This window comes from Rhinoraja longicauda, chromosome 10 (genome assembly GCF_053455715.1).
Source record: "Rhinoraja longicauda isolate Sanriku21f chromosome 10, sRhiLon1.1, whole genome shotgun sequence".
Taxonomy (NCBI): domain Eukaryota; kingdom Metazoa; phylum Chordata; class Chondrichthyes; order Rajiformes; family Arhynchobatidae; genus Rhinoraja; species Rhinoraja longicauda.
In genome coordinates this window covers 61,368,894-61,396,714 of record NC_135962.1, presented here as the reverse complement: position 1 = coordinate 61,396,714, position 27,821 = coordinate 61,368,894, and the positions used below count along the sequence as shown (strand labels likewise).

At 47.7% G+C, this 27,821-nt stretch overlaps 1 protein-coding gene across 3 annotated transcripts in view; it reads left to right on the top strand.

Annotated features, from left to right (window-relative positions):
- Nucleotides 1-27,821, top strand: part of atg2b (autophagy related 2B) — a 103,771-nt gene that overhangs the window by 24,464 nt on the left and 51,486 nt on the right. The window contains exons 7-18 of one of the 3 annotated variants that reach the window (XM_078406992.1): nt 1,431-1,527; nt 4,712-4,894; nt 6,639-6,763; nt 8,949-9,066; nt 9,887-10,148; nt 11,716-11,866; nt 14,525-14,617; nt 17,910-18,098; nt 20,356-20,629; nt 21,839-21,947; nt 22,542-22,743; nt 24,257-24,399. In XM_078406992.1, the coding sequence (XP_078263118.1) occupies nt 1,431-1,527; nt 4,712-4,894; nt 6,639-6,763; nt 8,949-9,066; nt 9,887-10,148; nt 11,716-11,866; nt 14,525-14,617; nt 17,910-18,098; nt 20,356-20,629; nt 21,839-21,947; nt 22,542-22,743; nt 24,257-24,399 (1,946 nt within the window). Of the gene's footprint in view, nt 1-1,430; nt 1,528-4,711; nt 4,895-6,608; nt 6,764-8,948; nt 9,067-9,886; nt 10,149-11,715; nt 11,867-14,524; nt 14,618-17,909; nt 18,099-20,355; nt 20,630-21,838; nt 21,948-22,541; nt 22,744-24,256; nt 24,400-27,821 lie in introns of all 3 variants that reach the window. The other 2 variants (XM_078406991.1, XM_078406990.1) reach the window with 2 other exon arrangements.

The window sequence follows — 27,821 nt, the reverse complement described above, 5'->3', positions numbered from 1 at the left end:
AACGGGGTACTGATTGTGGATGATCAGCCATGATCACAGTGAATGGCAGTGCGGGCTCGAAGGGCCAAATGGCCTCCTCCTGCACCTATTGTCTATCAAACAATACAAGTTTGATCATCTCATCGCATCCTTCACTCGCTATAATCCAGTGTCACAGCTTCAGAATGAGGGTCCACCCTTTCAGCACTGAGATGTGAAGAAACATTTTCATAGTGTGTTGGTCATACGGCATAAAACAGGCCCTTTGGACCAACCTATCCATGCCAACCAAGATTCCCCATCTACACTAGTCCAAAGTGCCTGCATTTGCTTCAAATCCCTCTGAACCTTTCATATCCATGTACCTGTCCAAATGTCTTTTAAATGTTTCTATGTAATAAAGGGGAGGCCATTTAAAACTGAGGTGAGAAGAAACTTTTTCACCCAATGTTGTGGATTTGTGAAATTCTCTGCCACAGAAGGCAGTGGATTCTTATAAGCACCTGGGTGTCTACCTCAACAATAAACTGGACTGGACTGAAAACACCGATGCGCTATACAGAAAGGGCCAGAGAAGACTTTATCTGCTAAGGAGACTCAGGTCCTTTGGAGTGCAGGGGGCACTCCTAAGGACCTTCTACAACACGGTGGTGGCATCGGCCATTTTCTATGGAGTGGTCTGCTGGAGCAGCAGCATCTCAGCGGCGGAAGGGAAGAGACTCGACAAGCTGGTCAGGAAGGCCAGCTCTGTCCTGGGTTGCCCCCTCGACTCAGTACAGGAGGTGGGAGAGAGGAGGATGATGGCAAAGCTAACATCGCTGCTGGACAATGACTCCCACTCCATGCAGGACACTGTCACTGCACTGAGTAGCTCCTTCAGTGACAGACTCCTTCACCCCAAGTGCGTGAAGGATAGATATAGGAGGTCCTTCCTTCCCGCTGCTGTGAGACTGCACAACCAGCACTGCTCCCAGCAGACCAGTCAACAATAACAGCTAAGAACACACAGAAAACTGATGACAAATTATGTATCTTTTATTTATAATGAATGATCTCATGATCTCTTGCAATCCACTTTGCTGCTGTAACACTGTAAATTTCCCCGGTGTGGGACGAATAAAGGAATATATTATTATTATATTATTATTCACTGGATGAATTTAAAAGAGAGTTAGATAGAGCTCTAGGGGCTAGTGGAATCAAGGGATATGGGGAGAAGGCAGGCACGGGTTACTGATTGTGGATGATCAGCCATGATCACAATGAATGGCGGTGCTGGCTCGAAGGGCCAGATGGCCTCTGTCTGCACCTATTTTCTATGTAAATGATACGAAGTTAGTGCAAGCAAATGAGGATTAGATAACAGATGTGTTAGTGACTAGTAGGTGTGAGGGGCTGAATATATTCTGATGTTGGGCAGTGTGTGATTGAAGTGTTTCTGTCTTGTGCAGCTGGATGTGGACGGGCAGATTGAATCTATCAAATTGTTCCTGTCTCCGCGCCAGGTCCACCTGCTCCTGGACATGCTGGGGACCATCCTTCTGCCAGGTCAGTACTTGCACAATTTGTTGTTTGCATTTTTAATTCTATTCTTCATTTTCCTTCCTTATCAAATCTTTAAACATTAAGACATGGTGACTGCTCAGTGACCACCCTCCCCGTGATCAGACTGTAGTTATCACAAGGCTGCCGTGCCCACACTTCAACTCACTCTCCAGCTTTCCCTTCACGAGTGAGTCTCTAGCCTCTCGAGTGCCATCTCCAAACAGTTGGTTGAATGTGTAATAGGTTCATGTAAAATTGAAAGTATTGTTATGATGGTCACGATCTTGGTGAGGCCACACTTGCATTACAGGTGCTCCTCAGCTTCCGATCGGGTCCCTTTCCGTGAAACCCTTCCGAAACCGAAAGTATCGCAAGTCGAAATACATTGTAATGCACGCGATCACGTGGCCGGAGGCTAGCGGCGGCCTGCTGCCGTTTGCACCATCGCCAAGTCAGAACATCGTAAGCCACGGAGCGCCTGTACTCTACACGCTTTTAGTCCCCTTATTTAACACAAGATGCATGAGCCAAGGAGGCACTGAGCCAAGGAGGACGAATAAAAGAATATATTCCTTTATTCGCCCCACACCGGGGAAATTTACAGTGTTACAGAACTAATACCAGGCTAGTTCCTGGAACAAGAGTCCTGACACAGCATTTCCCTGTCAAAAACAGCTAACATGCTTGATTGGTTTGTAGCGTTTCCAAAAGTAATATATTCCTTTATTCGTCCCACACCGGGGAAATGAAATCCTGGGTGGGTGTGAAAGAGTAGATGTTGAGATGTTTCCCAAATGAGAGAGTCTCATAAACAAGGGGATGTGGTTACGTGAGGAGAGGGCAGACATAGGAATGGCTTCTTGCAGAGGTTGAAGAATCTCTGGAACTCTCCTCCCAGAGGAGTTTAGTTTAGTTTTTATTTTAGAGATACAGCTTGGAAACAGGCCCTTCGGCCCACCGAGACCACCCCACCAGCGATCACCCATAAACTAGTTTAGTTTAGAGATATAGCGTGGAAACAGGCCCTTCGGCCCTCAGAGTCCGCACCAGCCAGCAATCCCCCATAAACTAGTTTAGTTTAGTTTAGAGATGCAGGACAGAAACAGGCCCTTTTGGCCCACCGTGTCCGCGCCAACCAGCGATCCCCACACATTAACACTACCCTATACTCACTAGGGACAATTGTTTTACATTTATGAATGAATGTATGAATGAATAAGTTTATTAGCCAAGTATGCAGATACAAGGAATGTGCCTTGGTGCTCCGCTCACAAATGGCAACACAAACATACAGTTAACAATTAAGAATAAAGCATAACCACATCAAAACAATAAGGATACACCATTACGGTCTAAACATGTGGGTGAAAATAAACCAGAGCAAAAAAGAGACAACGGACTCTTGGTTGTTGAGTAGAACTATCACTCGCGGTAAAAAGCTGTTTTTATGTCTGGCTGTGGCTGCTTTGACAGTCCGGAGTCGCCTTCCAGAGGGAAGTGCTTCGAAGAGTTTGTGGCCAGGGTGAGAGGCGTCAGAGATGATCTTGCCCGCTCGCATCCAGGCCCTTGCAGTGTACAGTTCATCAATGGGGGGGAAGGTTGCAGCCAACAACCTTCTCAGCTGTGCGAACGATCCGTTGCAGCCTCCGGATGTCGTGCTTGGTGGCTGAGCCAAACCAGACCATGATGGAGAAGGTGAGCAATTTACCAAGCCATTTAACATACATACCTGTACTTCTTTGGAGTTCTATCAATAGACAATAGGTGCAGGAGTAGGCCATTCGGCCCTTCGAGCCAGCACCACCATTCAATGTGATCATGGCTGATCATTCACAATCAGTACCCCGTTCCTGCCTTCTCCCCATACCCCCTGACTCCGCTATCCTTAAGAGCTCTATCTAGCTCTCTCTTGAATGCATTCAGAGAATTGGGCTCCACTGCCTTCTGAGGCAGAGAATTCCACAGATTTACAACTCTCTGACTGAAAAAAGTTTTCCTCATCTCCGTTCTAAATGGCCTACCCCTTATTCTTAAACTGTGGCCCCTGGTTCTGGACTCCCCCAACATTGGGAACATGTTTCCTGCCTCTAACGTGTCCAACCCCTTAATAATCTTATATGTTTCGATAAGATCCCCTCTCATCCTTCTAAATTCCAGTGTATACAGGCCTAGTCGCTCCAGTCTTTCAACATATGACAGTCCCGCCATTCCGGGAATTAACCTAGTAAACCTACGCTGCACGCCCTCAATAGCAAGAATATCCTACCTCAAATTTGGAGACCAAAACTGCACACAGTACCCTAGGTGCGGTCTCACTAGGGCCCTGTACAACTGCAGAAGGACCTCTTTGCTCCTATACTCAACTCCTCTTGTTATGAAGGCCAACATTCCATTGGCTTTCTTCACTGCCTGCTGTGCATGCATGCTTCCTTTCAGTGACTGATGCACTAGGATACCCAGATCTCGTTGTACGTACCCTTTTCCCAACTTGACACCATTCAGATAATAATCTGCCTTCCTATTCTTACCACCAAAGTGGATAACCTCACACTTGTCCACATTAAACTGCATCTGCCATGCATCTGCCCACTCACACAACCTGTCCAAGTCACCCTGCAACCTCATAGCATCTTCCTCACAGTTCACACTGCCACCCAGCTTTGTATCATCTGCAAATTTGCTAATGGTACTTTTAATCCCTTCATCCAAGTCATTAATGTATCCTACACACTAGGGACAATTTTACAGAAACCAATTAACTTACAAACCTGCACGTCTTTGGAGTGTAGAGGAAAGCAGAACACCTGGAGAAAACCCACATGGTCACAGGGAGAACGTGCAAACTCCACGCAGACAGCACCCATAGTCAGGATCAAAGGCATTTGAGGGCTAAGTAGAATTGGCACAGAAGAGGAGTTGAAACTTGGGGTAGGTCAGCCACGATGATAGTGAATGGCATGGCAGGATTGAGAAACTGCGTGGCTAACTGAGGGCAGCACAGTGAAGCACAGAAGACCAGCACTGGAGGAGTGCAGAGACCTCGAGTTTCATTGCCCAACACAACACAAGCTGCTCATTCACGATGAGGTGCTGTCAAAATGCAGGTGTTATTGTTAATCTTTAGCTGGTTGAAATGAATAGATTGTTGAGGATGGAACAATTATTTAGCTGTGTGTGCTTTGTTCAGGATGCACAGAGCCAACGGCACTCCAGTCGAAGAGCCGGAGGAATCGGCCGATGCAGCAGGAAGATCAATACCTGATCCAGATGGAACTCAACCGCTACCTGCAGAAGGAGACCGTGTCTCCGGGCATCTCAGCAGAACAGAGCTTCTACGAGACCGAAACAATTCGAACAACGTCAAGCCGGGGTAAGGAGCATATTCAGAGACACAACGTCAGTGCAAACCTCATTCACTTTCAAATGCACAGCTCGACTGAGCTCCACTCTCAACTTTACACATCGCACTGCCATATTTTACAAACGTTGCAGTGAGATCTCGTACCTTATTGACCTGGGGCATGAGTCGATATCCCACAGCACCCGAGGAATTTCAATTCAAATAATTAATTAAAGTTGGATTTTTTGTAGGAGGGTAAAGCTGCTGACTGCAATAATGCCATGAGACTAGTACAACCACAGCAACACACCTGGTTCACTCATTCTGTCCCTACATTCCAGGGGGACTTCAGACAGACAACAATCTGATTGGGTATAGAAACATAGAAAATAGGTGTAGGAGGAGGCCATGTTTATTCTCACCTCAGTTTTAAATGGCCTCCCCTTTATTCTTAGACTGTGGCCCCTGGTTCTGGACTCCCCCATGAAGTGTGAAGTGCCGTCTGAAATGGCTTGTTGAGCCACTCAGTTTGTGGGTAAATAAGAATGTGCAACGTGTAAATCATGAGGATTTACTGTTATATTGATTGAAAGATACAGGCCCTTCGGCCCACCAAGTCCATGCCGACCATTGATCACCCATTCACTTTAGTTCTATGTTATCCCACTTTCACACATGAGTGAATTAAACATGGGATGGAACTCACCCTGACCCCTGCTTGTTAGCACTCATTCACATCTCACACAGAGAGAGAGAGAGAGAGAAGAAGCAGCATCTCGAGAGAGAGAAGAAGCAGCATCTCGGGAGAGAAGGAATGGGTGGTTTCGGGTCAAGACCCTTCTTCAAAAGAAGGTCTCGACCCGAAACGTCACCCATTAGTCTGAAGAAGGGTCTCGAACCGAAACGTCACCCATTCCTTCTCTCCAGAGATGCTGCCTGACCCGCTGAGTTACTCCAGCATTTTGTGCAACCTTCGATTTAACCAGCATCTGCAGTTCTTTTTCCTACACTATGATGTAAGTGTGATATGTCCTGGCCTGTAACGGTCTCTGTGAGTAGTGGGTTTTTAGCCCCGTCTTTGCTTTGTGATGTGGCCAGGCTTTGCTATCATTACTGTGCCATCTCAAGTCAACTGGAGAAAGCTGAACTGTTGTCACTCCATTCTCATGTTGAGGCAAGACCCTCAGGATGCCATCAGAGAATCGTTGATTGATAGATTCCACTCGCTCGTCACTCTCACACTTAACACGCCGGCACTATTGACGAGACACAAAATGCTGGAGTAACTCAGCAGGTCAGGCAGCATCTCGGGATAGAAGGAATGGGTGACGTTTGGGGTCGAGACTCTTCTTCAGACGTTTTCCTCCATTGGCTGGTTGAGCAGTTGTCCTCGTGATTTGAAATGGAAGAGCTTAAGGCAACACCATCTCATCCAAATGTTTACGTCCTGACTACCGAACCAGCTTCAGTGTTTACAGAGAGAAAAGGAGGGTTTATGTTTGTGTTTCTGTTCTTGATTAGACTGAGATGTTCAGTGATTAAATGAGATTAACAGTTAGTAAATTGGTAATACCTTACTCCCATCCCTTTTGCCTCACCACCACCACCACTGCCCCTCCCCATCCGTTCAAAATTCCTGTTGTCCAGCCTTGTTTTTCCACATGAGGAGGGATGGTTAGGGATCAGGCAGAGTGCTGGGTGCGGTGCGGTGCGGTGCTCATCATTCAGCTTTTCCTTCTGACAGCAGAAGATGAAGTCTTCTTCTCAATGGCAGACACGGAAATGTCAAACAGCGTGACGTCCCTTCCACCTCTTGGAGAACCGACAGTGGATATGGAATTATCATTGAGCAGTACGCACATCAACTCAACAGACAGCTCTCCGCAAAGTGCCACAAGGGTAGGTGAAGGATCCAAGTCATGTTCATGCTGTAGAAACAAGGAACTGCAGATGCTAGTTTACAAAATAAGGACACAAAGTGCTGGAGTAACTCAGCGGGTCAAGCAGCATCTGTGGAGAACATGGATAGGTGATGTTTCACAGAGTGCTGGAGTAACTCAGTGGGTCAGGCAGCATCTGTGGAGAACATGGATAGGTGACGTTTCACAGAGTGCTGGAGTAACTCAGCGGGTCAGGCAGCATCTGTGGGGAACATGGATAGGTGACGTTTTGGGTTGGGACCCTTCTTGCTGCTTTGACCCGCATTTGGCCCAAAGGTGTATTGAAAGATATCAATTACCAAGTCATAATACCCTAACCCTAAGCCTTTCCAATCCTTTAAGAATTTTATATGTTTCTATAAGATCCCCTCTCATCCTTCTAAATTCCAGTGAATACAATCCCAGTCGACCTATCATCATATGTCAGTCCCCCCATCCCGGGAATTCATCTGGTGAACCTAGGCTGCACTGCCTCAATAGCAAGAATGTCCTTCCTCAAATTAGGACACCAAAACTGCACACAGTACTCCAGGTGCGGTCTCACCATGGCCTGTACAACTGCAGTAGGGCCTCCTTGCTCCAAAATCAATACAGTGCATATAAGTTAGCAGCATTTACTTCATACCTGCATGCACATAGTGCTGTTGTGGTTACTTGTTGTGGTGTGATGGTTAAGAACTGGAAAGTCTAATGTTGAAAGTTCAACTTTCACAATGACAAGGCAATTGTGAATGTACTGACTTCTCAGCTGATAGCAAGTTGATGGGCTGTCATTAAAATCCCAACTGATCGTGAATCTGCTTCCTGGGAAGATCCTGTGTCCTGATTTGAGCAATTTGTTACTTCAGTCTCTCACAGTGGGATTGGGAAATGAGCAAAAATACAAACTGCTTTAGGAATCCGAGGGGTAGCTTTTTCACACAGAGGGTGTATGGAACAAGGAGGTAGTTGAGGCTGGGACTATCCCATTGTTTAAGAAGCAGTTGGACAGGTACATGGATAGGACAGGTTTAGAAGGATATGGACCAAGCGCAGGCAGGTGGGACTAGGATAGCTGGGACATTGTTGGCCGGTGTGGGCGAGTTGGGCCGAAGGGCCTGTTTCTATACTGCATCGCCCTATGAACCTATGACTCTCTAACTCAGTAGGTCAGGCAGCACCCATGCAGGGAAATGGACTGAGCACACTTCAGGTCGGGATCTTTCTTGATGACTGGAGTAGAGGGGAGATAGCTAGTAGAAAGTGAGGGGAGAGGGTGGGGCAAGAGCTGGGACGTGAGAGGTGGACCTGGATAAGAAGGGGTTGATTTGCAGATGAGGCAGGTGGGGGAGAGAAGGGTGGAGATGGGAAGCAAGGCTGGAGGTGGGAAGCAAGGCTGGAGGTGGGAAGCAAGGCTGGAGGTGGGAAGCAAGGCTGGAGGTGGGAAGCAAGGCTGGAGGTGGGAAGCAAGGCTGGAGGTGGGAAGCAAGGCTGGAGGTGGGAGGCAAGGCTGGAGGTGGGAAGCAAGGCTGGAGATGGGAGGCAAGGCTGGAGGTGGGAAGCAAGGCTGGAGGTGATGTGAAGAAGACAAACGACTGCAGATGGTGGATTCTGATAAGAAAGGAGTGAAATGTAGAAGCAGAGATAGGGATGGAGGGTAGAAGAGACAGTGGAGGGAGGGTGGAAGGAGAACCCTGGACTGTCTAGGGGTCGGTAGTGTGCCCGGGAAGGAGTTGATTGGGCTTCACCCTTAGATAATGAGATCTGTTTGCTAGTCTGATGACTGGGGATGGGTCATCTCATTCTAACAGCAACACCTCTTTCTTTGGTTGTTTATCCAGTGTTTCTCTATGTTTTTGATAGCTTTTCACAGAATCTTCTGACCAAGATTCTACACAGGTTTGTAGGTTAATTGGCCTCTCTGTGACCTGCTGTCAGTATGTTGGGAGTGGACGAGAAAGTGGGATAACATAGGACTAGTGTGAACGCTGATCAATGGTCTGCATGAACTCAATGGGCCGAAGGGCCTGTTTCCATGCTGTACCTCTAGACTAAACTGTTTGAATACAAACTTGCCAGTGTCACCTGTGTCATGAGATCTTTTAAAAACAATTCTGAGCATGATGACCAAAAATAAAGCTGAAATCTTTTATTTTGCGTTTCAGTTTTCCACATCGTGGGATGAATACCTGGATAGTTCTGGACCAGGAGGCCGAGTCCTGCAGGAGTCGCCATTTAACTCCAAAGAGCTTCCAATAATACAGAGGCCTCTCCGGCTGAGCAGTAGGTTACTCAGTGGTATTTCAATATGTGCTGTGCCTGCCTTCAATTTCCTGGAAGCTGAGGCATATTTAAACTATCGAGAACACTTTAGCAGACTTTTAAAAGTGGTCAACAGCAAAGCTGACAAGAGTGGCCAGTGAAATAACTAAATGAGTTAATGGCCCTTGGTTTGCAGTCGTGGTCCCTTGCTTCAATCGGTCCCACACAGGGATGGATGAATATAAACATTGAAAATTGGAGAGGTAGACCATTTGTTGCATCAAACCTGTAGTGCCATTAGGTCATAGTTTATTTATTTTTTGTGGTTGAGTTTAACTTGAAGTCTGGGAATAACAGTAAGCAAATGGCGTTGACCATGGTTTTGATAAACGAAAGAGGCTTCAGGTAAATTAGTTTAGTGTTTAGTTTAAAGATACAGCACGGAAACAGGCCCTTCGGCCCACTGAGTCCGCGCCGACCAGCGATCCTCGCACATTAACACTATCCTACACATAACTAGGGACAGTTTTCACATTTGCCCAGCCAATTAACCTACAAACCTGTACGTCTTTGGAGTGTGGGAGGAAACCGAAGATCTCGGAGAAAACCCACGCAGGTCACGGGGAGAACGTACAAACTCCATACAGACAGCACCCGTAGTTGGGATGGAACCTGGGTCTCCGGGGCTGCATTCGCTGTAAGGCAGCTAATCTACCGCTGCACCACCGTGACCGCCCGAAATTGGAAGAGTGATTGTCTGCAGGCATCGACCTTTCTTGTACACATTCTCCAGTATCAACTTCAGATATGAGCCGTCAGGTTTTCCCTCCTTGTTTTTCAGGTCTGGCATCCAAAGCTCACCCAGTCGATGAGTCCCGGCCTGAGGTTGTCATCCGGCTGGTGGTTGGCAGTCTCTCAGTGTCAGTGCTGCACATCGATCCGCTGCCCCCGCCCGAGAGCCCGCTGCACCTGGAACCCCTCACCAAGATGGCCGCACACTTCTTCCAGCAGATGAAGACCCTCAACCTCTCTCAGTTCCCAGCAAGAGACTTCCACATATTCAGAAACAAGTTTGCCTCTGCCTGTCCCCACGACCATCTACGGTTTGTGCAGCTTTGCATATTAATCTTCTGTCTACATCTGCTTGGAACAATGCTTAATAACTACCATGTTTCTGATAGCTCAAGTATTCTAACCACCAAAAGAGAATGTTTCCATCCTTGCAACAACTCAATGGTCCTCTTGCAGTTCTCTTTCAAAGAACAAGAAATGGGGAGGCCATTTAAAACTGAGGTGAAAAGATACTTTTTCACCCAGAGAGTTGTGAATTTGTGGAATTCTTTGCCACAGAAGGCAGTGGAGGCCGATTCACTGGATGAATGTAAAAGAGAATTAGATAGAGCCCTAGGGGCTAGCGGAATCAAGGGATATGAGGAGAAGGCAGGCACGGGTTACTGATTGTGGAGGATCAACTATGATCACATTGAATGGCGGTACTGGCTCGAAGGGCCAAATGGCCTCCTCCTGCCCCTCTCATCCTTCTAACTTCCAGTGAATATAAACCCGTACTTACATTTTCTACCCTGGGGAAACAGGTTCTGACTGTCTACCCTATCTATGCCTCTAATAATTTTATATAGTGTGAAATATAGCCCTAATTTTTCAGACATTTCCAAATAACAATGGCCTCGATGTGCTGTACCTTTACTGTGGCTGTTCTCCAGATCACCTCCATAGCCTTGATTTATTCCACCATAGAGTCGTAGAGTGATACAGTGTGGAAACAGGCCCTTTGGCCCAACTTGCCCACACCAGCCAACATGTCCCAGCTACACTAGTCCCACCTGCCCGCGCTTGGTCCATATCCCTCCAAACCTGTCCCATCCATGTACCTGTCCAACTGTTTCTTAAACGTTGGGATAGTCCCTGCCTCAACTACCTCCTCTGGCACCTTGTTCCATACACCCACCACCCTCTGTGTGAAAAAGTTACCTCTCAGATTCCTATTAAATCTTTTCCCCTTCACCTTGAACCTATGTCCTCTGATCCTCAATTCCCCAACTCTGGGGAAGAGACTACCCAATCTATTCTTCTCATGATTTTATACACCTCTGTAAGATCACCCCTCATCCTCCTGCGCTCCAAGGAATAGAGACCCAGCCTGCTCAACCTCTCCCTATAGCTCACACCCTCTAGTCCTGGCAACATCCTCGTAAATCTACTCTGTACCCTTTCCTAGCTTGACAACATTTTTCCTATAACATGGTGCCCAGAACTGAACACAATGCTCTATGTGAAGGGTACAAACTAAGAATATAGTCTGTGTGATTTGGGCTGAGGAACATGGAAGAGTCAGGATCAATCACCTTCCCTGAACAGTAAGTAGTGCCTTGCATTGTGTTCCAATGAAGAGGTGGGCTGGGAGGAAGGTGTGAGGTAGCGTGCCTTTGGCCTTCCCTGCTACACAAGGCAGTACAAAATCACCTCAATTATTTGGGACTACTATTAGTCTTTCAGCAATTTTTTGATTGTGTCTACCTGCGATTTGAAGTTGATTTTGTGTCTTCCGAACGTTTTTTTGCTGCTTTATAGGCGTTGTCTCGGTACAAGCTGAGCTACAGGTTCACAACTCTGCAGCCAGAGATTAACCACCACATAACTCTGTCATAGGCTGTTTGCAACCGACGTGAAGCTGAACTACGAGCAGCGAAGGGGCACCAGCTCCAGGAGTGTAAACACTGACGTCTGCATCCATTGGATGGAACTGTTGGAATGTCTGTTCCCGATGGATTTCCCCACTGGCATGCCCCAGTATACAGAGGTGAGAGGAGGCACAGCCCAATGCACTCCACAACTAACTACTGCTTCCCACTGTGTCTTCAGCTTTGTCCCCTGCAATTGGTTCATAACCTTGCTATTGAGGCAGTGCAGCATATGTTCACCAGATTAACCCCCGGGATGGCGGGACTGTCATATGAGGAAAGATTGGAAAGACTGATCTTGTACTCACTAGAGTTTAGAAGGATGAGAGGGGATCTTATAAAAGGATGGACAAGCTCGATGCAGGAAAAATGTTCCCAATGTTGGGGGAGTCCAGAGCCAGGGGATACAGTCTACGAATAAAGGGGAGCCCATTTAAAACTGAGGTGAGAAGAGACTTTTTCACCAGAGAGTTGTGAATTTGTGGAATTCTCTGCCACAGAGGGCAGTGGAGGCCAATTTACTGGATGAATTTAAAAGAGAGTTAGATAGAGCTCTAGGGGCTAGTGGAATCAAGGGATATGGGGAGAGGGCAGGCACAGGTTACTGATTGTGGATGATCAGCCATGATCACAATGAATGGCGGTGCTGGCTTGAAGGGCCAAATGGCCTCCTCCTGCACCTATTTTCTATGTCTCTATGTATCTATGTTTCAGTGCGTTACTTAAAGTGAAGGGAGAGGTTTGAATTGTGGGTTTCCTTCATCCAGGTGTTTTGCTGATGAAAGATACTGTGGTTTAGTCCACTAGACAAAGGAGCAGAATTAGGCCATTCAGCCCATCGAGTCTACTCCACCATTCTATCTGATCTATTTTCCCCCCTCAACCACTCTCCTACCATCTCCCCATAACCTCTGACACTATTACTAATCAAGGACCTATCAATCTCCTCTTTAAAAATGTCGCATGCCTTGGCCTCCACAGCTGCACATAGTCTGCATTCACAGGTGGAGTGTGGGTTATTTGTGCTGGGGAATCATGGACCATTTGGGACACTGCATCATCAGCCTCGGAGAATAAAAGAGTTTGCAGTTGATAAAGAAAGTTTCTAGATTGGGGGAACAGAGGTTACCCAGTGCCGTGATGTGGCTGCACCAGTCCTGGTTAGTGTAGAAGCATATTCCACCTCCTCTTGATTTCCCCGCTGCCTCTGGGTCGCGGTCCGCTCTGTGCAGTTGAAAGCCAGCCAGTTGCAGCGCACTGTCCGGGGTCGGCTCACACAGCCAGGTCTCGGTGAAGCACCAGGCAGTGGCTCGAGGGAAGTCCTTGTTAGTGTGGCGCTGGAGTTCCAGCTCGTCCACTTTGCTGTTGAGAGAACACAGATTTGCCAGGAAGATACTCGGGAGCGGTGTGCGTAATCCTCGTCGCCGGTGTCAGGTGAGTGCTGCAGAGCTCTTCCCACGGCTCCTCCACCGTTTCAAGACCTGAACACAGCCACTGCCCCACCGACGAGCATGTCCAAATAATCCAGCGAGTGAAAGAAATCTGGAACCATGTTTGATGGTACCTATGTACCTTAAGAATAACGGGGAGGCCATTTAGAACGGAGATGAGGAAAAACTTTTTCAGTCAGAGAGTTGTGAATCTGTGGAATTCTCTGCCTCAGAAGGCAGTGGAGGCCAGTTCACTGAATGCTTTTAAGAGAGAGTTAGATAAAGCTCTTAAGGATAGCGGAGTCAGGGGGTATGGGGAGAAGGCAGGAACGGGGTACTGATTGGGAATGATCAGTCGTGATCACATTGAATGGCGGTGCTGGCTCGAAGAGCCGAATGGCCTCCTCCTGCACCTATTGTCTATGTCTATGTCTGATGTTAAGGAGTACCTCTCTCATGAAAGTGATCTTTGTGGGATTACCGCAGACAACACAAACAAACAAACAAACACATACAAAACAGCAATGAGCAGTCCGCCATGGCAGCCATCGTTGGTGCTACCCGTTAGTTTTAGTCAGGTGTGAATGGCAGCGTAGGAGACATTTCCCACTGCTCTGAATCCACCTGTGTACTTCCAGCCCCAGATGAACAAGTAAACCACTTACTGCTCAACAGCTTTCCATTTCCATCCGTGCCATCACTGTGACTGGTTGTGCCCGTCGAAAATATTGTGGTGTGTGCTGCTCCCATAGACATTGGCCAAACTTACCTGTCCAACTGCTCACCTGCACAGGAGACCTTCGAAGTGTAGTTATTGACTGGATTTCAACCTGCAGTCTAGAATTCATTGTGTTGAGGATGCATAAAGTTCATTTTGTGGTGACAATGCTCATAGGATTAAGGGGAAAGAAACTAGTCCTTGAATAGGTACAAAATAAAACCGCAGATGCTGGTTTAAATCGAAGGTAGACACAAAGTGCTGGAGTAACTCAGCGGGTCGGGGAACATCTCGGGAGAGGAGGAATGGGTGACGTTTCTGGTCGAGACCCTTCTTCAGTGTGAAGGAGGGTCTTGGCCCAAAACGTCACCCATTCCTTCTCTCCCGACATGCTCCTGACCCGCTGAGTTACTCCAGCATTTTGTGTCTACCTTGAATAGGTACTGCTAATTACATGATGTGTTGCCATCTGCACATGAAATTGGGGTCCATTAATATCAGTGTAACCAAGTTTCACCAGAGGATGTTCTGGTTTACGTTTATGGTTGTACTGATCTGAGGAGAACCTCTCTTTGAGACACTTTACTTGAAACGTTCTCTTTCTCTGCATTCCCGACTTGTTTTGGCAGCTGATCACATTTCAATCTGCGGGCGAGACAGAAGCTCCTTCCACGCCTTGCGTCCAGATTCATTACAAGCACCTTGACCGAAGAGGAGTGCAGGTACGGACAGGAGGAATGATCTGCATTTTATAGCCTTAATCTGCCTCAAGAGTCGTACAATTAATGGAGTCATGTAGCTTCAACCAATTTGTCTACAACAAATTTTGGGCAGTCACGGTGGTGCAGCGGTAGAGTTGCTGCCTTACAGCGAATACAGCGCCAGAGACCCGTGTTCCATCCCGACTACCGGTGCTGTCAGTACGGAGTTTGTACGTTCTCCCTGTGACCTGCGTTGGTTTTCTCCGAGATGGTCAGTTTCCTCCCACACTCCAAAGACGTACAGGTTTGTGGGTTAATTGGCTTGGTAAATGTAAAAATTGTCCCTAGTGGGTGTAGGATAGTGTTAATGTGTGGGGATCGCTGGTTGGCACGGACCCGGTGGGCCGAGGGGCCTGGTTCCACACTGTATCTCTAAACTAAACTAAACTAAACAAGCTCTCGCAAATGGCAACATGGCAATGACCAAAATCATAGCTGTTTATTCAGGGATTAATAACTGGACCTTGCATGGTGAGGAGTGTTCTCCAGTTCTGGATGTGCAGAGAATGATGGGGTATAGATCACATGCAGGCAGCGGACTAACTCAGCATCATGTTTGCCCCTCATCAGTCTGAAGAACACGTCACCTGTCCATGTTCTCCAGCGATGCTGCCTGACCTGCTGAGTTACTTCGGCACTTTGTGGGGTTTTTGTTGTAACCAGCATCTACACTTCCTAGTATCTAGGTGAAACATGATGTACGTGATGTGCGAGCATGTCTTGTCTGGGGCCGAACAGGGTGCTGGGATTTTTAGATGATTTATTGAAAGCCAAAGGCAGCCACAAGAGTTAAGGAATAAACTCTAATGGGAGCTTTCTAAGGTTTTTACAAAGGCTTTGCCGACAGAAAGGCAAGCAAGCAATGTTTTAATTGGTGGACAGTGATGGAGAGGATATAATTCCATGTTGGACAGTGTAGGCAGGGCACGTTTCTCTGCTCTTTAGTAGATTCCAGATTCAAGGGTAAGTGGAAGGCACGGTCCCCAGAAGCTTGCGTTACCCAGATGGATATGGAGTTAGATGGCTAACGCATTGACAGGATAGATCATTAGAAACCTATCCCAGGGTGGCAGTCAGAGACTAGAGGTCATAACTTTAATGTGAGAGGAGCAAAGTTCAATGGAGATGTGCGCCACAAGTTTCTTTTTTACAAATGAGAGGGTGGTGGGTGCTGTCAGGGGTGCTGGGTGCTGTCAGGGGTGCTGGGTGCTGTCAGGTGCTGGGTGCTGTCAGGGGTGCTGGGTGCTGTCAGGGGTGCTGGGTGCTGTCAGGGGTGCTGGGTGCTGTCAGGGGTGCTGGGTGCTGTCTGGGGTGGTGGGTGCTGTCTGGGATGGTGGGTGCTGTCAGGGATGGTGGGTGCTGTCAGGGGTGGTGGGTGCTGTCAGGTGGTGGGTGCTGTCAGGGGTGCTGGGTGCTGTCAGGCGTGGTCGGTGCTGTCAGAGGTGGTGGGTGCTGTCAGGGGTGCTGGGTGCTGTCCGGGGTGGTGGGTGCTGTCAGGAATGCTGGGTGCTGTCAGGGGTGGTGGGTGCTGTCAGAGGTGGTGGGTGCTGTCAGGGGTGCTGGGTGCTGTCAGGGGTGCTGGGTGCTGTCAGGGGTGCTGTCAGGGGTGGTGGGTGCTGTCAGGGGTGGTGGGTGCTGTCAGGGGTGCTGGGTGCTGTCAGGGGTGGTGGGTGCTGTCAGAGGTGGTGGGTGCTGTCAGGGGTGCTGGGTGCTGTCCGGGGTGGTGGGTGCTGTCAGGAATGCTGGGTGCTGTCAGTGGTGCTGTCAGGGGTGGTGGGTGCTGTCAGAGGTGGTGGGTGCTGTCAGGGGTGCTGGGTGCTGTCAGGGGTGCTGGGTGCTGTCAGGGGTGCTGTCAGGGGTGGTGGGTGCTGTCAGGGGTGGTGGGTGCTGTCAGGTGGTGGGTGCTGTCAGGTGGTGGGTGCTGTCGGTGCTGGGTGCTGTCGGGGGTGGTGGGTGCTGTCGGGGGTGGTGGGTGCTGTCGGGTGGTGGGTGCTGTCGGGTGGTGGGTGCTGTTGGGGGTGCTGGGTGCTGTCAGGGGTGCTGGGTGCTGTCAGGGGTGCTGGGTGCTGTCAGATGGTGGTGCTGGGTGCTGTCAGGGGTGCTGGGTGCTGTCAGAGGTGCTGGGTACTGTCGGGGGTGCTGGGTGCTGTCGGGGGTGCTGTCGTGGGTGCTGTCGGGTGCTGGGTGCTGTCAGGGGTGGTGGGTGCTGTCGGGGGTGCTGGGTGCTGTCGGGGGTGCTGGGTGCTGTCGGGTGCTGGGTGCTGTCAGGGGTGGTGGGTGCTGTCGGGGGTGGTGGGTGCTGTCGGGGGTAGTGGGTGCTGTCGGGGGTGCTGGGTGCTGTCAGGGGTGCTGGGTGCTGTCAGGGGTGCTGGGTGCTGTCGGGGGTGCTGGGTGCTGTCGGGGGTGCTGGGTGCTGTCCGGGGTGCTGGGTGCTGTCCGGGGTGCTGGGTGCTGTCCTGGGTGCTGGGTGCTGTCAGGGGTGCTGGGTGCTGTCAGAGGTGCTGGGTGCTGTCAGGGGTGCTGGGTGCTGTCAGGGGTGGTGGGTGCTGTCAGGGGTGATGATGGAGGCGGATATGAATATGGATTTTAAGAGGCTATTGGATATGGAGGGACACGGTTCACATGCAGGCAGAGGAGATTAGTTTAACTCGACACAGGCATTGTGTGCTAGACTGTTCCAGGTTTTAAGTGGCAGATGTGCTCCAATATATGTGTGGTTGTTTGAAAATTGATCAATTCTCAAGGTCACAGTAAGTATAGTAACATCGTTCGATCAGCTGAGAAGGCTGTTGGCTGCAACCTTCCCCCCATTGACGAACTGTACACTGCAAGGCCCAGGAAGCGAGCGGGCAAGATCATCTCTGACCCCTCTCACCCTGGCCACAAACTCTTTGAAGCACTTCCCTCTGGAAGGCGACTCCGGACTGTCAAAGCAGCCACAGCCAGACATAAAAACAGCTTTTTTCCACGAGCAGTAGCTCTACTCAACAGCCAAAAGTCTGTTGTCTCTCTTTGCTCTGGTTTATTTCACTCACATGTTTAAACCATAATGTTGTATTCTTAATGTTTTAAGCTTTATTCTTAATTGTTTACTGTGTGTTCGTGTTGTTACTTGCGAGCGGAGCACCAAGGCACATTCCTTGTATGTGTATGGCCAATAAACTTATTCATTCATTCATTCATTCATTCATTCACCCACTGAGATGGCCTTTTCATTGCATTGTGTGAGAGTTACTTTGCTGTCTGTTTTCAGGGCAGCCAAGGGAGGTTGACATCAGTGCCGCACAAGGCCGAGCTGCAGATGGAGCTGGGCCTGATGCAGGCAGAGTTGGACATCAGTATCGTGGATAGACTCAACTCACTGCTGCAGCCTCAGAAACTTGCGACAACGGAAATGATGGCGTCGCACATGTACACGTCGTTTAACAAGCACATTAATCTGGTGAGTGAGGGAACACTTACATTTCAGGGTGTGAGCTATAGGGAGAGGTTGAGTAGGCTGTGTCTCTATTCCTTGGAGCGCAGGAGGATGAGGGGTGATCTTACGGAGATGTACAAAATCATGAGAGGAATAGATCGGGTAGATGCACAGAGTCTCTTGCCCAGAGTAGGGGAATCGAGGACCAGAGGACACAAGTTCAAGGTGAAGGGGAAAAGATTTAATAGGAATCCGAGGGGTAACTTTTTCACACAGAGGGTGGTACGTGCATGGAACAAGCTGCCAGAGGAGGTAGTTGAGGCTGGGACTATCCCATCGTTTAAAAAACAGTTCGACAGGTTTGGAGGGATATGGACCAAGCGCAGGCAGGTAGGACTAGTGTAGCTGGGACATGTTGGCCGGTGTGGGCAATTTGGGCCGAAGGACCTGTGACTCTATGGCTCTCAAATAATCTGTTAGAAAATAAAGGGGAAAGCCATTATTTTTAAATTTTCTTAAAAAAGAAATGAAGTCAAGATTTCTGGACTCAAGGAGTTTGGAGGGCAAACTGGAGCATGAAATATGAAAGACTGTTGGTAGATAAGATTGAGGGCAATTTCAAAGCATTTAAATGATGGTCAAGAAAGTGAAGATGGAAAGAAAAGGGTGAATTAGGAATCAAAGGAGAAATCTGCAGGTGCAGGTGAAGCCTTACGTTGATACTTTTCATTGGAATGTGCTCAGGAGAAGGACATTATAGTTGGAGAATTCAGGCAGAGGGAAAGATTATACAGATTACTGTTGCAAAGGAGAAGGGATCAGCTGTTTTAACAGGTTTAAAGATGAATAAGTTCCTGGGGTCTGATAAGATGTATCCCAAGTTGCTAAGGGCAGCAGGCAAGTGTAGATTTCTGGGATCCTGACATTTGATATGTTTACCAGTCCGTATCTAATGTTAGTGGTGAGGAAGTTAGGGGAGTCCAGAACCAGGGCCCACAGTTTAAGAATAAAGGGTAGGCCATTTAGAACAGAGCTGAGGAAGAACCTTTTCACCCAGAGAGTTGTGAATCTGTGGAATTCTCCGCCTCAGAAGGCAGTGAAGGCAGAAAGCAATTCTCAGGATGCTTTCAAGAGAGAGTTTGATAGAGCTCTTAATGATAGCGGAGTCAAGGGATATGGGGAGAGGGCAGGAACAGGGTGCTGATTGTGATGATCAGCCATGATTACAGTGAATGGCGGTGCTGGCGCGAAGAGCCGAATGGCCTCCTCCTGCACCTATTGTCTATTGAAGGAGGGTTTAATCTACACTTGGAAAAGCAAGGATTAATCTAGCTTGGCCAGAATAGGTTTATTCAGGCCAGATCCTGTCTGACTAATTTGACTGCATCTTTTGAAGGGGAACCAAAGTGTATTGATGAGGGTAGAGGGATTGACGTGGTCTACATGGATGTCAGGAAGGACTTTGATAAGGAAATATACACTGTGAATGGTTCTATTGCAATCATGTATTGTCTTTCTGCTGACTGGTTAGCATGCAACAAAAAGCTTCTCACTGTACCTCGGCCCACCTGACAATAAACTAAAGTGAACTGAATAATGAAAAAATGATTTATAAGATTAGAGTCCATGGGATCAAGGCAAAGGCAAATTTAATCCAAAGTTATTAAATTCAGGTTAGAATTGGACAGTGTTTGATCTGGAGGAGATCAACCATTCATTGGCACTATTGCTGGAGGAATAGGAAGTAAACTACAGATGCTGGTTAAACTCGAAGGCAGACACAAAAGGCTGGAGTAACTCAGTGGGTCAGGCAGCATCTCGGGAGTTACCGCTGAGTTACTCCAGCGTTTTGTGTCTGCCTTGCTCGAGGAGTGTAGTCCTTGCTGCACTGCCACGATTGATTGTTAAACCCATACGATGACGTTGTCTACATGCTCCTGCAGCGGCAGCGTCTTCGCCCGCCCCGGATCGCGGGGCTTGGGTCGGCCCGCTGCGGACCTTTCACCGTCCGGCGCGGCCTGGAACGTAGCAACTTCAACAGCCTGACCGCGGGAGAAGACGGCAGGGGAAGAGAAAAGACATTCTGGCCTTCCATCACAGTGAGGAGGTGACTGGAGGAGACTCACTGTGATGGATGTTTCTTTTTGTTTGATTGTGTGTGTGTTATTGCTTATTTTTATTGTTCTTATTGTTGGACTGTGGGTAATCTTTCATTTCACTGCACATTTATGTGTATGTGACAAATAAACTTGACTTGACTTGACTGTGCTTCTTATTGCAGCAGAGAGCTTTTACCGAAGTCTTCCGGGACGATTCTGGGTCACCTGCCAACTACCGCACGTCTGTGCAGCTCACCGCTCCCGTGTTCAAAATGGCCATCCACTTCCCAATCCCAGACCTCCGGTCCGACCAGGAGCGGGGACCCTGGTTCAAGAAGTCACTTCAGAAGGAGGTTTTACACCTGGAGTTCAGCGAGCTGGAATTTAAGACCGAGTTCTGTGGGAGTCTGTCTCATGAACAGCTCAAACTTGAGCTCACTTTTAAGGAGCTCCTTGGTGAGCTGAATTGCCTTTATTGTTGTGTATATATTTATTGTTTTAAAGTAATACTTCTTTTCAATATACACAATATCATATCTCATAGAAAATAGGGGCAGGAGGAGGCCATTGGGCCTTCGAGCCAGCACTTATCTTCTGAGGTATGATAGAGCAGTGTTGACATTATTGGGCTAGTAATGGCTAGGAAAGGTACAGAGGGGTGAGGGCCGCTTGCAGGCCGATGGGACTAGCCCAGGTGGGCAACTGGGTCAGCATGGACGAGTTGGGCTGAAGGGCTTTTTTCTGTTCCATGACTGCTATTCTAATGAGTTCAAATCCCACCATAGTGAATTGGTAGCTTGTCACAGTCTTTGGAGCTAATTTGCAGGTGTACTGTTTTTCTGCAGTGATGGGAGGTCCTTTCTGGATCTTGTGTGCATCCTTCCTTTGCTGAGTGTGGAGAGCTTGCCCACACCCCTTACCTGAGCACTCATTGATGTCCATTGCTTGGACATATCTTAGCACTAATTGATGTCCATTGCTCCAAAGAAGGAAATGGCAGACCAGTTAAACAAGTATTTTGTTTGGTTCCGTCTTCACTAAGGAAGACACAAACAATCTCCCAGAAATACTAGGGGACCGAGGATCTAGTGGGAGGGAGGAACTGAAGGGAATCCACATTAGTCAGGAAATGGTGTTAGGTAAACTGTTGGGACTGAAGGCAGATAAATCCCCAGGGCGTGATGGTCTGCATCCCAGAGTACTCGAGGAGGGCGTGGGCGCATTGATGATCATTTTCCAAAGTGACCGTGTGGGTTTCTCCAGGTGCTCCTGTTTCCTTCCACACTCCAAAGACATGCAGGTTTGTAGATTAATTGGCTTTGGTAAAGTTGTAAAATTGACCCTAGTGTGTAGGACAGTGGCAGTGTACTGGGTGATCCCTGGTCACACGGACACGGTGGGCCGAAGGGCCTGTTTCCACACTGTGTCTCTAAAGTCTAAAAGTAAACCGCTGTGCAGACTTCTCAAGTCTTCATCAGTCTGTTCAGCATAGGAGGGCCTCTGGAATATGTGAATCGTTTTCCAACAGGATTTGGTGCCTTGAGGAGATGGCAGGACTTAGGCAGTGTTGTGGGATTGTTGGTTATAAGGCTACCACAGTTCTGTGGGCAGGGTGAGTCACAGTCACACGGAGCACTTCACAGGTTGGCCTTTGCTTTATCTTAGGTAAGTTCCAGGAAGATCCGAAGACTCCGTCCTTCACCTTTTGTAAAGTCTCACACGCCACTGATGGAGACATGTCCACCTCTGACAGCGGCAAGTTCGACTGGCCAAGGTAGGTGTCACTACCCATCTCCACGTTCCCACCTCATCTACTGTATCCGCTGTTCCAGGTGTCAACCTCTCTACATCGGCGAGACCAAGCGCAGGCTCGGCGATTGTCTCTCTCAACACCTCCGCCCAGTCCGTCTTAACCTACTTGATCTCCCGGTGGCTCAGCACTTCAACTCCCCCTCCCATTCCCAATCTGACCTTTCTGTCCTGGGCCTCCTCCATTGTCAGAGTGAGGCCCAGCGCTAATTGGAGGAACAGCACCTCATATTTCGCTTGGGCAGTTTACACCCCAGCGGTATGAACATTAACTTCTCTAACTTCAGGTAACCCTTGCTTTCCCTCTCTCTCCATCCCCTCCCCCTTCCCAGTTCTCCCACTAGTCTTACTGTCTCTGACTACATTCTATCTTTGTCCTGGCACCTCCACTGACATCCATCAGAAGAAGGGTGACCCATTCCTTCTCTCCTGAGATGCTGCTGCCTGACTGGAGTGCTGAGTTACTCCAGCACTCTGTGTGTACGTTTGATTTAAACCTCCAGGTACCCACAATGGCTGTGTACTGTCTGTGTTGATGACAAGGAGGTTTTGTCCCTAGGGTGGTGTTCAAGGTGAATCCCACAGCTGTGCATTCCATCTTGGAGCGGATAACGAATGAGGAGGAGGAGGAGGAGGAGGCAGGGGGGCATTTACTGGAGGATGAGGAAGGAGGAGGCCACTCACTGAAAGATGTCTGTGACTTGGGAAAGCAGGAACCCTCACCCTTCTCGTCTCGAAGAGTCATGTACGAAAACGAAGAGGTAAGATCAACTGTCTTACCCACTAAAACGAAGATAAGTAAGATTTGAAATGAAAATGAAATGAAATATCTTTTCTGTCATTGTACAAGTACAACGATTAAGATTGCAACCTCCGTATCAACGCTATAAAAATAAATAAATAAGGTAAAAATAAAAAATAAGGTAAAAGTACAAATAGGTATTCTGGGGGGCATTTTGCAGACTGATTCAGTGCAGTTAGAGCTCTAGGGAAAAAGCTATTTCTCAGTCTGGAGGTGCGGGCGGAGAAGGCCTTATAACGTCTACCAGATGGAAGGAGTTCAAACAGACTGTGGCATGGGTGTGTGGAGTCCTTACAGATAGATGCTGGCGGCTTTCCTGAGGCAGCGTGCGTTGTAGATGTCCTCCAGGGCTGGGAGCTGCATCCCAGTGATCTGTGCTCTGGAGACGACCCGCTGAAGAGCTCTCCTCTCCGCTGCTGTGCAGCTGAGATACCACTCAGATGCAGTATGTTAGGATGTTATCTTTGAACTGTGAGAACAAGACAAGCTTACTTTGTTTATTTTACTTTATTTTATTGTCACATGTACCGAGGTACATGATTACAATCGAGCCATTTACAATCGAGTGTGTAGATACATGATGAGGGAATAACATTTAGTGCAAGGTAAAGCCAGCAAAGTCCGATCAAGGATAGTCCGAGGGTCCCCAATGAGGTAGATGGTAGTTCAGCACTGCTCTCTGGTTGTGGTAGAATGATTCAGTTGTCTGATAACAGCAGGGTCTACCTTCAATATTGTAATTGTATTGCCTCAACCACTTCCTCTGGCAGCTCATTCCATATACCCATCACCCTCTGTGTGAAAAATCTGCCCCTCAGGTCCCCTTTGATTCTTTCCCCTCTCACTTTAAATGCGTGCCTATCCAATCTCTCATAACTGAAACACGAAAGCCTCATCCCTGTGAAGAGTTGCATTGGAGCTATGGTTATGCTTGAGTTTAGTTTAGAGATACAGCGCGGAAACAGGCCCTTTCAGCCCACCGGGTCCGTGCCGCCCAGCGATCCCCGCACATTAACACTATCCTATACCCACAAGGGACAATTTTTACATTTACCAAGCCAATTAACCTACAAACCTGTACGTCTTTGGAGTGTGGGAGGAAACCGAAGATCTCTGAGAAAATCCACGCAGGTCACGGGGAGAACGTACAAACTCCGTACAGACAGCACCCGTAGTGGGGATGGAACCCGGGTCTCCGGCGCTGCATTCGCTGTAAGGCAGCAACTCTACCGCTGCACCACCGTGCCACCGAGGTCGCTAGCCTGCGGTATTTTCAGTTGTAATGGTAAATGTATTTGTTATGCACGGAAATACTGGCCTCAACACTGATACCCAAAACACAAGGTAACTTGCAACAGGTGAAGCTCTTGCCAACGTCTTGCTGAAAGCAGCTGTGATGTGTACCTTGTAAGCTGCTCTAGCTGACTGGTGAAGTGATGCTGTGTGACTGACTTGACATGTGCTCTCTGCAGATGGTGATGCCAGGAGACCAGCTGGAAATGGGTCAGTTCCAGGATAAAACCATCAGCACTTCCCATTACGTACTGGAACTCACCTTGCCAAATGTCAACCTCGCACTGCCTAGCAAAGCCTTCTATGAGAAGGTGTATAACAGGTGAGTGTAAAGCCTTCCTTTTCTCATCAAAACTAGATTATGATTTAGTTATTGTTATCTATTGCTTTAGTGTTGGGGTATTGCGCTCTAAGAAACAAGGAAAAGAGGTGCAGGGGGAGGCTATTTGGCCCTTTGAGCTAGCATCACCATTCATTATGATCATGGCTGATCATCCACAATCAGTAACCCGTGCCTGCCTTCTCCCCATATCCCTTGATTCCACTAGCCCCTAGAGCTCTATCTAACTCTTTTAAATTCATCCAGTGAATTGGCCTCCACTGTCTTCTGTGGCAGAGAATTCCACAAATTCACAATTCTGGGTGAAAAGGTTTCTTCTCATCTCTGTTTTAAATGGCCTCCCCTTTATTCTTAGACTGTTATTCTTGTAACATTTTCAACTCGTCTTAATGTGGCTCATTAACGAGGCTAGCACAGGTTGTCCATTGCAAACAGCCACGGTGCATGGTCATTAAAGCTTGGTGGAATCATGTACAAGCAAGATTCTCTTGGGATTATTCATGAATGGTTAGGTATTTACAATAATCCACGAGCTTGTTGTTTAGAAGTTTTTTAGTTTGTGGAGGAAGGAACTGCAGATGCTGGTTTACATCAAAGATAGACACAAAAAGGTGGAGTAACTCAGCGGGTCAGGCAGCATCTCGGGAGAGAAGGAATGGGTGACGTTTTGGGTTGAGACCCTTCTTCACTGAAAGGTCACAACCCGAAACATCACCCATTCCTTCTCTCTAGAGATGCCTCCTGTCCAGCATTTTGTGTCTATCTTCAGCATTTTAGTTCCTCATTTTAAAATTAAATTCACAATTTTCCATTCTCACATTCTACTCTTGTATTGATCCAGACCTCGGGGTTGCTGGTTCAATAATGTAGTTATTACACTGCTGTACTTTCAAAGCTTGCTATTGATGAAGACTGGTTTTAAAAACCAGTTTCCATTCTATTCTTTGCTTGTTTTATTTTAAATTCGATGTAGATACTTCTGTTAAGTTTGAAAGTTTTATAACCAATTATTGCTATTTGCAGTATTTCATTACATTTTCTATATTTTCAATTCCACTTAAAATATCTTGGCTTCAAGTCTCAATCTAGGAGCACCTTAAAAAAGACACACAGTGCTGGAGTAACTCAACGGGTCACGCAGCATCTGTGGAGAACATGGTTAGGTGACGTTTCACAGAGTGCTGGAGTAACTCAGCGGGTCAGGCAGCATCGTGGAGAACATGGATAGGTGATGTTTCGGGAAGTGACCTTTCTTCAAACTGGACTGATCCAAAACTTCTCCCATCCATGTTCTCCAGAGATGCTGCCTGACCTGCTGAGTTACTCCAGCACTTTGTGTCTTTTATTGCAAACAAGTATCCGCAGTTCCTTCTATCCACAACTTGAGCACCTAACTTTTGGATGAGACATTAAACTGGTACTAACTGCCTGTTGAGGAGGATGTTTAAGATCTTATGAACTAACAGGTTGTTACTGGTGTCCAAGTCAACATTCGCCCCTCATTGACCAACACGACAAAGTCAGAGACACAAGAGACTGCAGGTGTAAGATTAGGAGAAGGGGAGGTGCAACGATACCTGGGTGTGCTTGTACATCAGTCACTGAAAGTAAGCATGCAGGTACAGCAGGTAGTGAAGAAAGCTAAAGGCATGGTGGCCTTCATAGCGAGAGGATTTGAGTTTAGGAGCAAGGAGGTCCTACTGCAGTTGCCCTGGTGAGACCGCACCTGGAGTACTGTGTGCAGTTTTGGTCTCCTAAGTTGAAGAAGGACATCCTTGCTATTGAGGGAGTGCAGTGCAGGTTCATCAGGTTAATTCCTGGGATAGACAATAGGTGCAGGAGTAGGCCATTCGGCCCTTCGAGCCAGCACCACCATTCAATGTGATCATGGCTGAACATTCTCAATCAGTACCCCGTTCCAGCCTTCTCCCCATACCCCCTCACTCCGCTATCCTTAAGAGCTCTATCTAGCTCTCTCTTGAAAGCATTCAGAGAATTGGCCTCCACTGCCTTCTGAGGCAGAGAATTTCACAGATTCACAACTCTCTGACTGAAAATGTTTTTCCTCATCTCACTTTTTCTAAATGGCCTACCACTTATTCTTAAACTGTGGCCCCTGGTTCTGGACTCCCATGGCGGGACTGACATATGACGAAAGAATGGATCGACTGGGCTTATGTTCACTGGAATTTTGATGAATGAGAGGAGATCTTACAGAAACATATAAAATTCTTAAGGGATTGGACAGGCTAAATACAAGAAAAATGTTCTCGATGTTGGGGGAGTCCAGAAACAGGGGATCACAATTTAAGAATAAGGGGGAGGCCATTTAGGACTGAGATGATGAAAAGCTTGTTCACCCAGAGAGTTGTGAATCTGTGGAATTCTCTGCCACAGAAGGCATTGGAAGCCAATTCACTGGATGTATTCAAGAGAGAGTTAGATAGAGCTCTTTCTGCTAAAGGAATCAAGGAATATGTGGATAAAGCAGGAAAGGGGTACTGATTTTGGATGATCAGCCATGATCATATTGAATGATGGTGCTGGCTCGAAGGGCTGAATGGCCTACTCCTGCACCTAGTTTCTATGTTTCTAAACATAGCACAAAAAGTAAGGAAATTTGTGTTTGGTAGATTATTTCTTTATTGTAACAATGCTTCTTGGCAATAAATCTTATACCGTTGGAAAGCCTGTTTATTTCCCTTTTAAATGGTGCCACATTTGTAAGGAACATGCATTTGTGGGATGAGCAGCAAAGCTGAGTATGTGGGTTGCGCCCATGAAAAATCTGCCAAATCTTCTCTGCCAATGCCAAACAGCTTATTCTGCTGTTGCTATTGACTCTTGTTTTGAGCTTCTGGCACCCCCAGGTGCTGACAATCAGATGCCTGATTGGCACCTGATTGGCAGCATCTGTGAGCTGCAAAGGAAAATAAACAGGCTTTCCAACGGTATAAGATTTATTGCCAAGAAGCATTGTTACAACAAAGAAATAATCTACCAAACACAAATTTCCTTACTTTTTGTGCTATGTTTTAGGTGTGGGAATCTTGAGCATAACACAGGAAGAAGTGAGCTGACCTGGAGGAACTCAGTGGGGCAGGCAGCCTGACCTCTGGAATTCCTCCAGTAGTTTCCCTTTTGCTGAAAAATCATTTCATTTGCTTTTGTGTTGTAAATTAGCTTCTGTACCATCTTTTATTACCCTTCAGATACAGTTGCTATGAAGAGAGTAGAAAAGTTGTCGTTTAGTTTCGGCCCATCAAGTCCACACTGACCAGTGAGTCCCGTACACCAGCACTATCGTACACTAGGGACAATTTACAATCTTTACCAAAGACAATAAACCTACAAACCTGTAAGTCGTTGCAAACCGGATCACCCAGAGAAAACCCAGTCGGTCA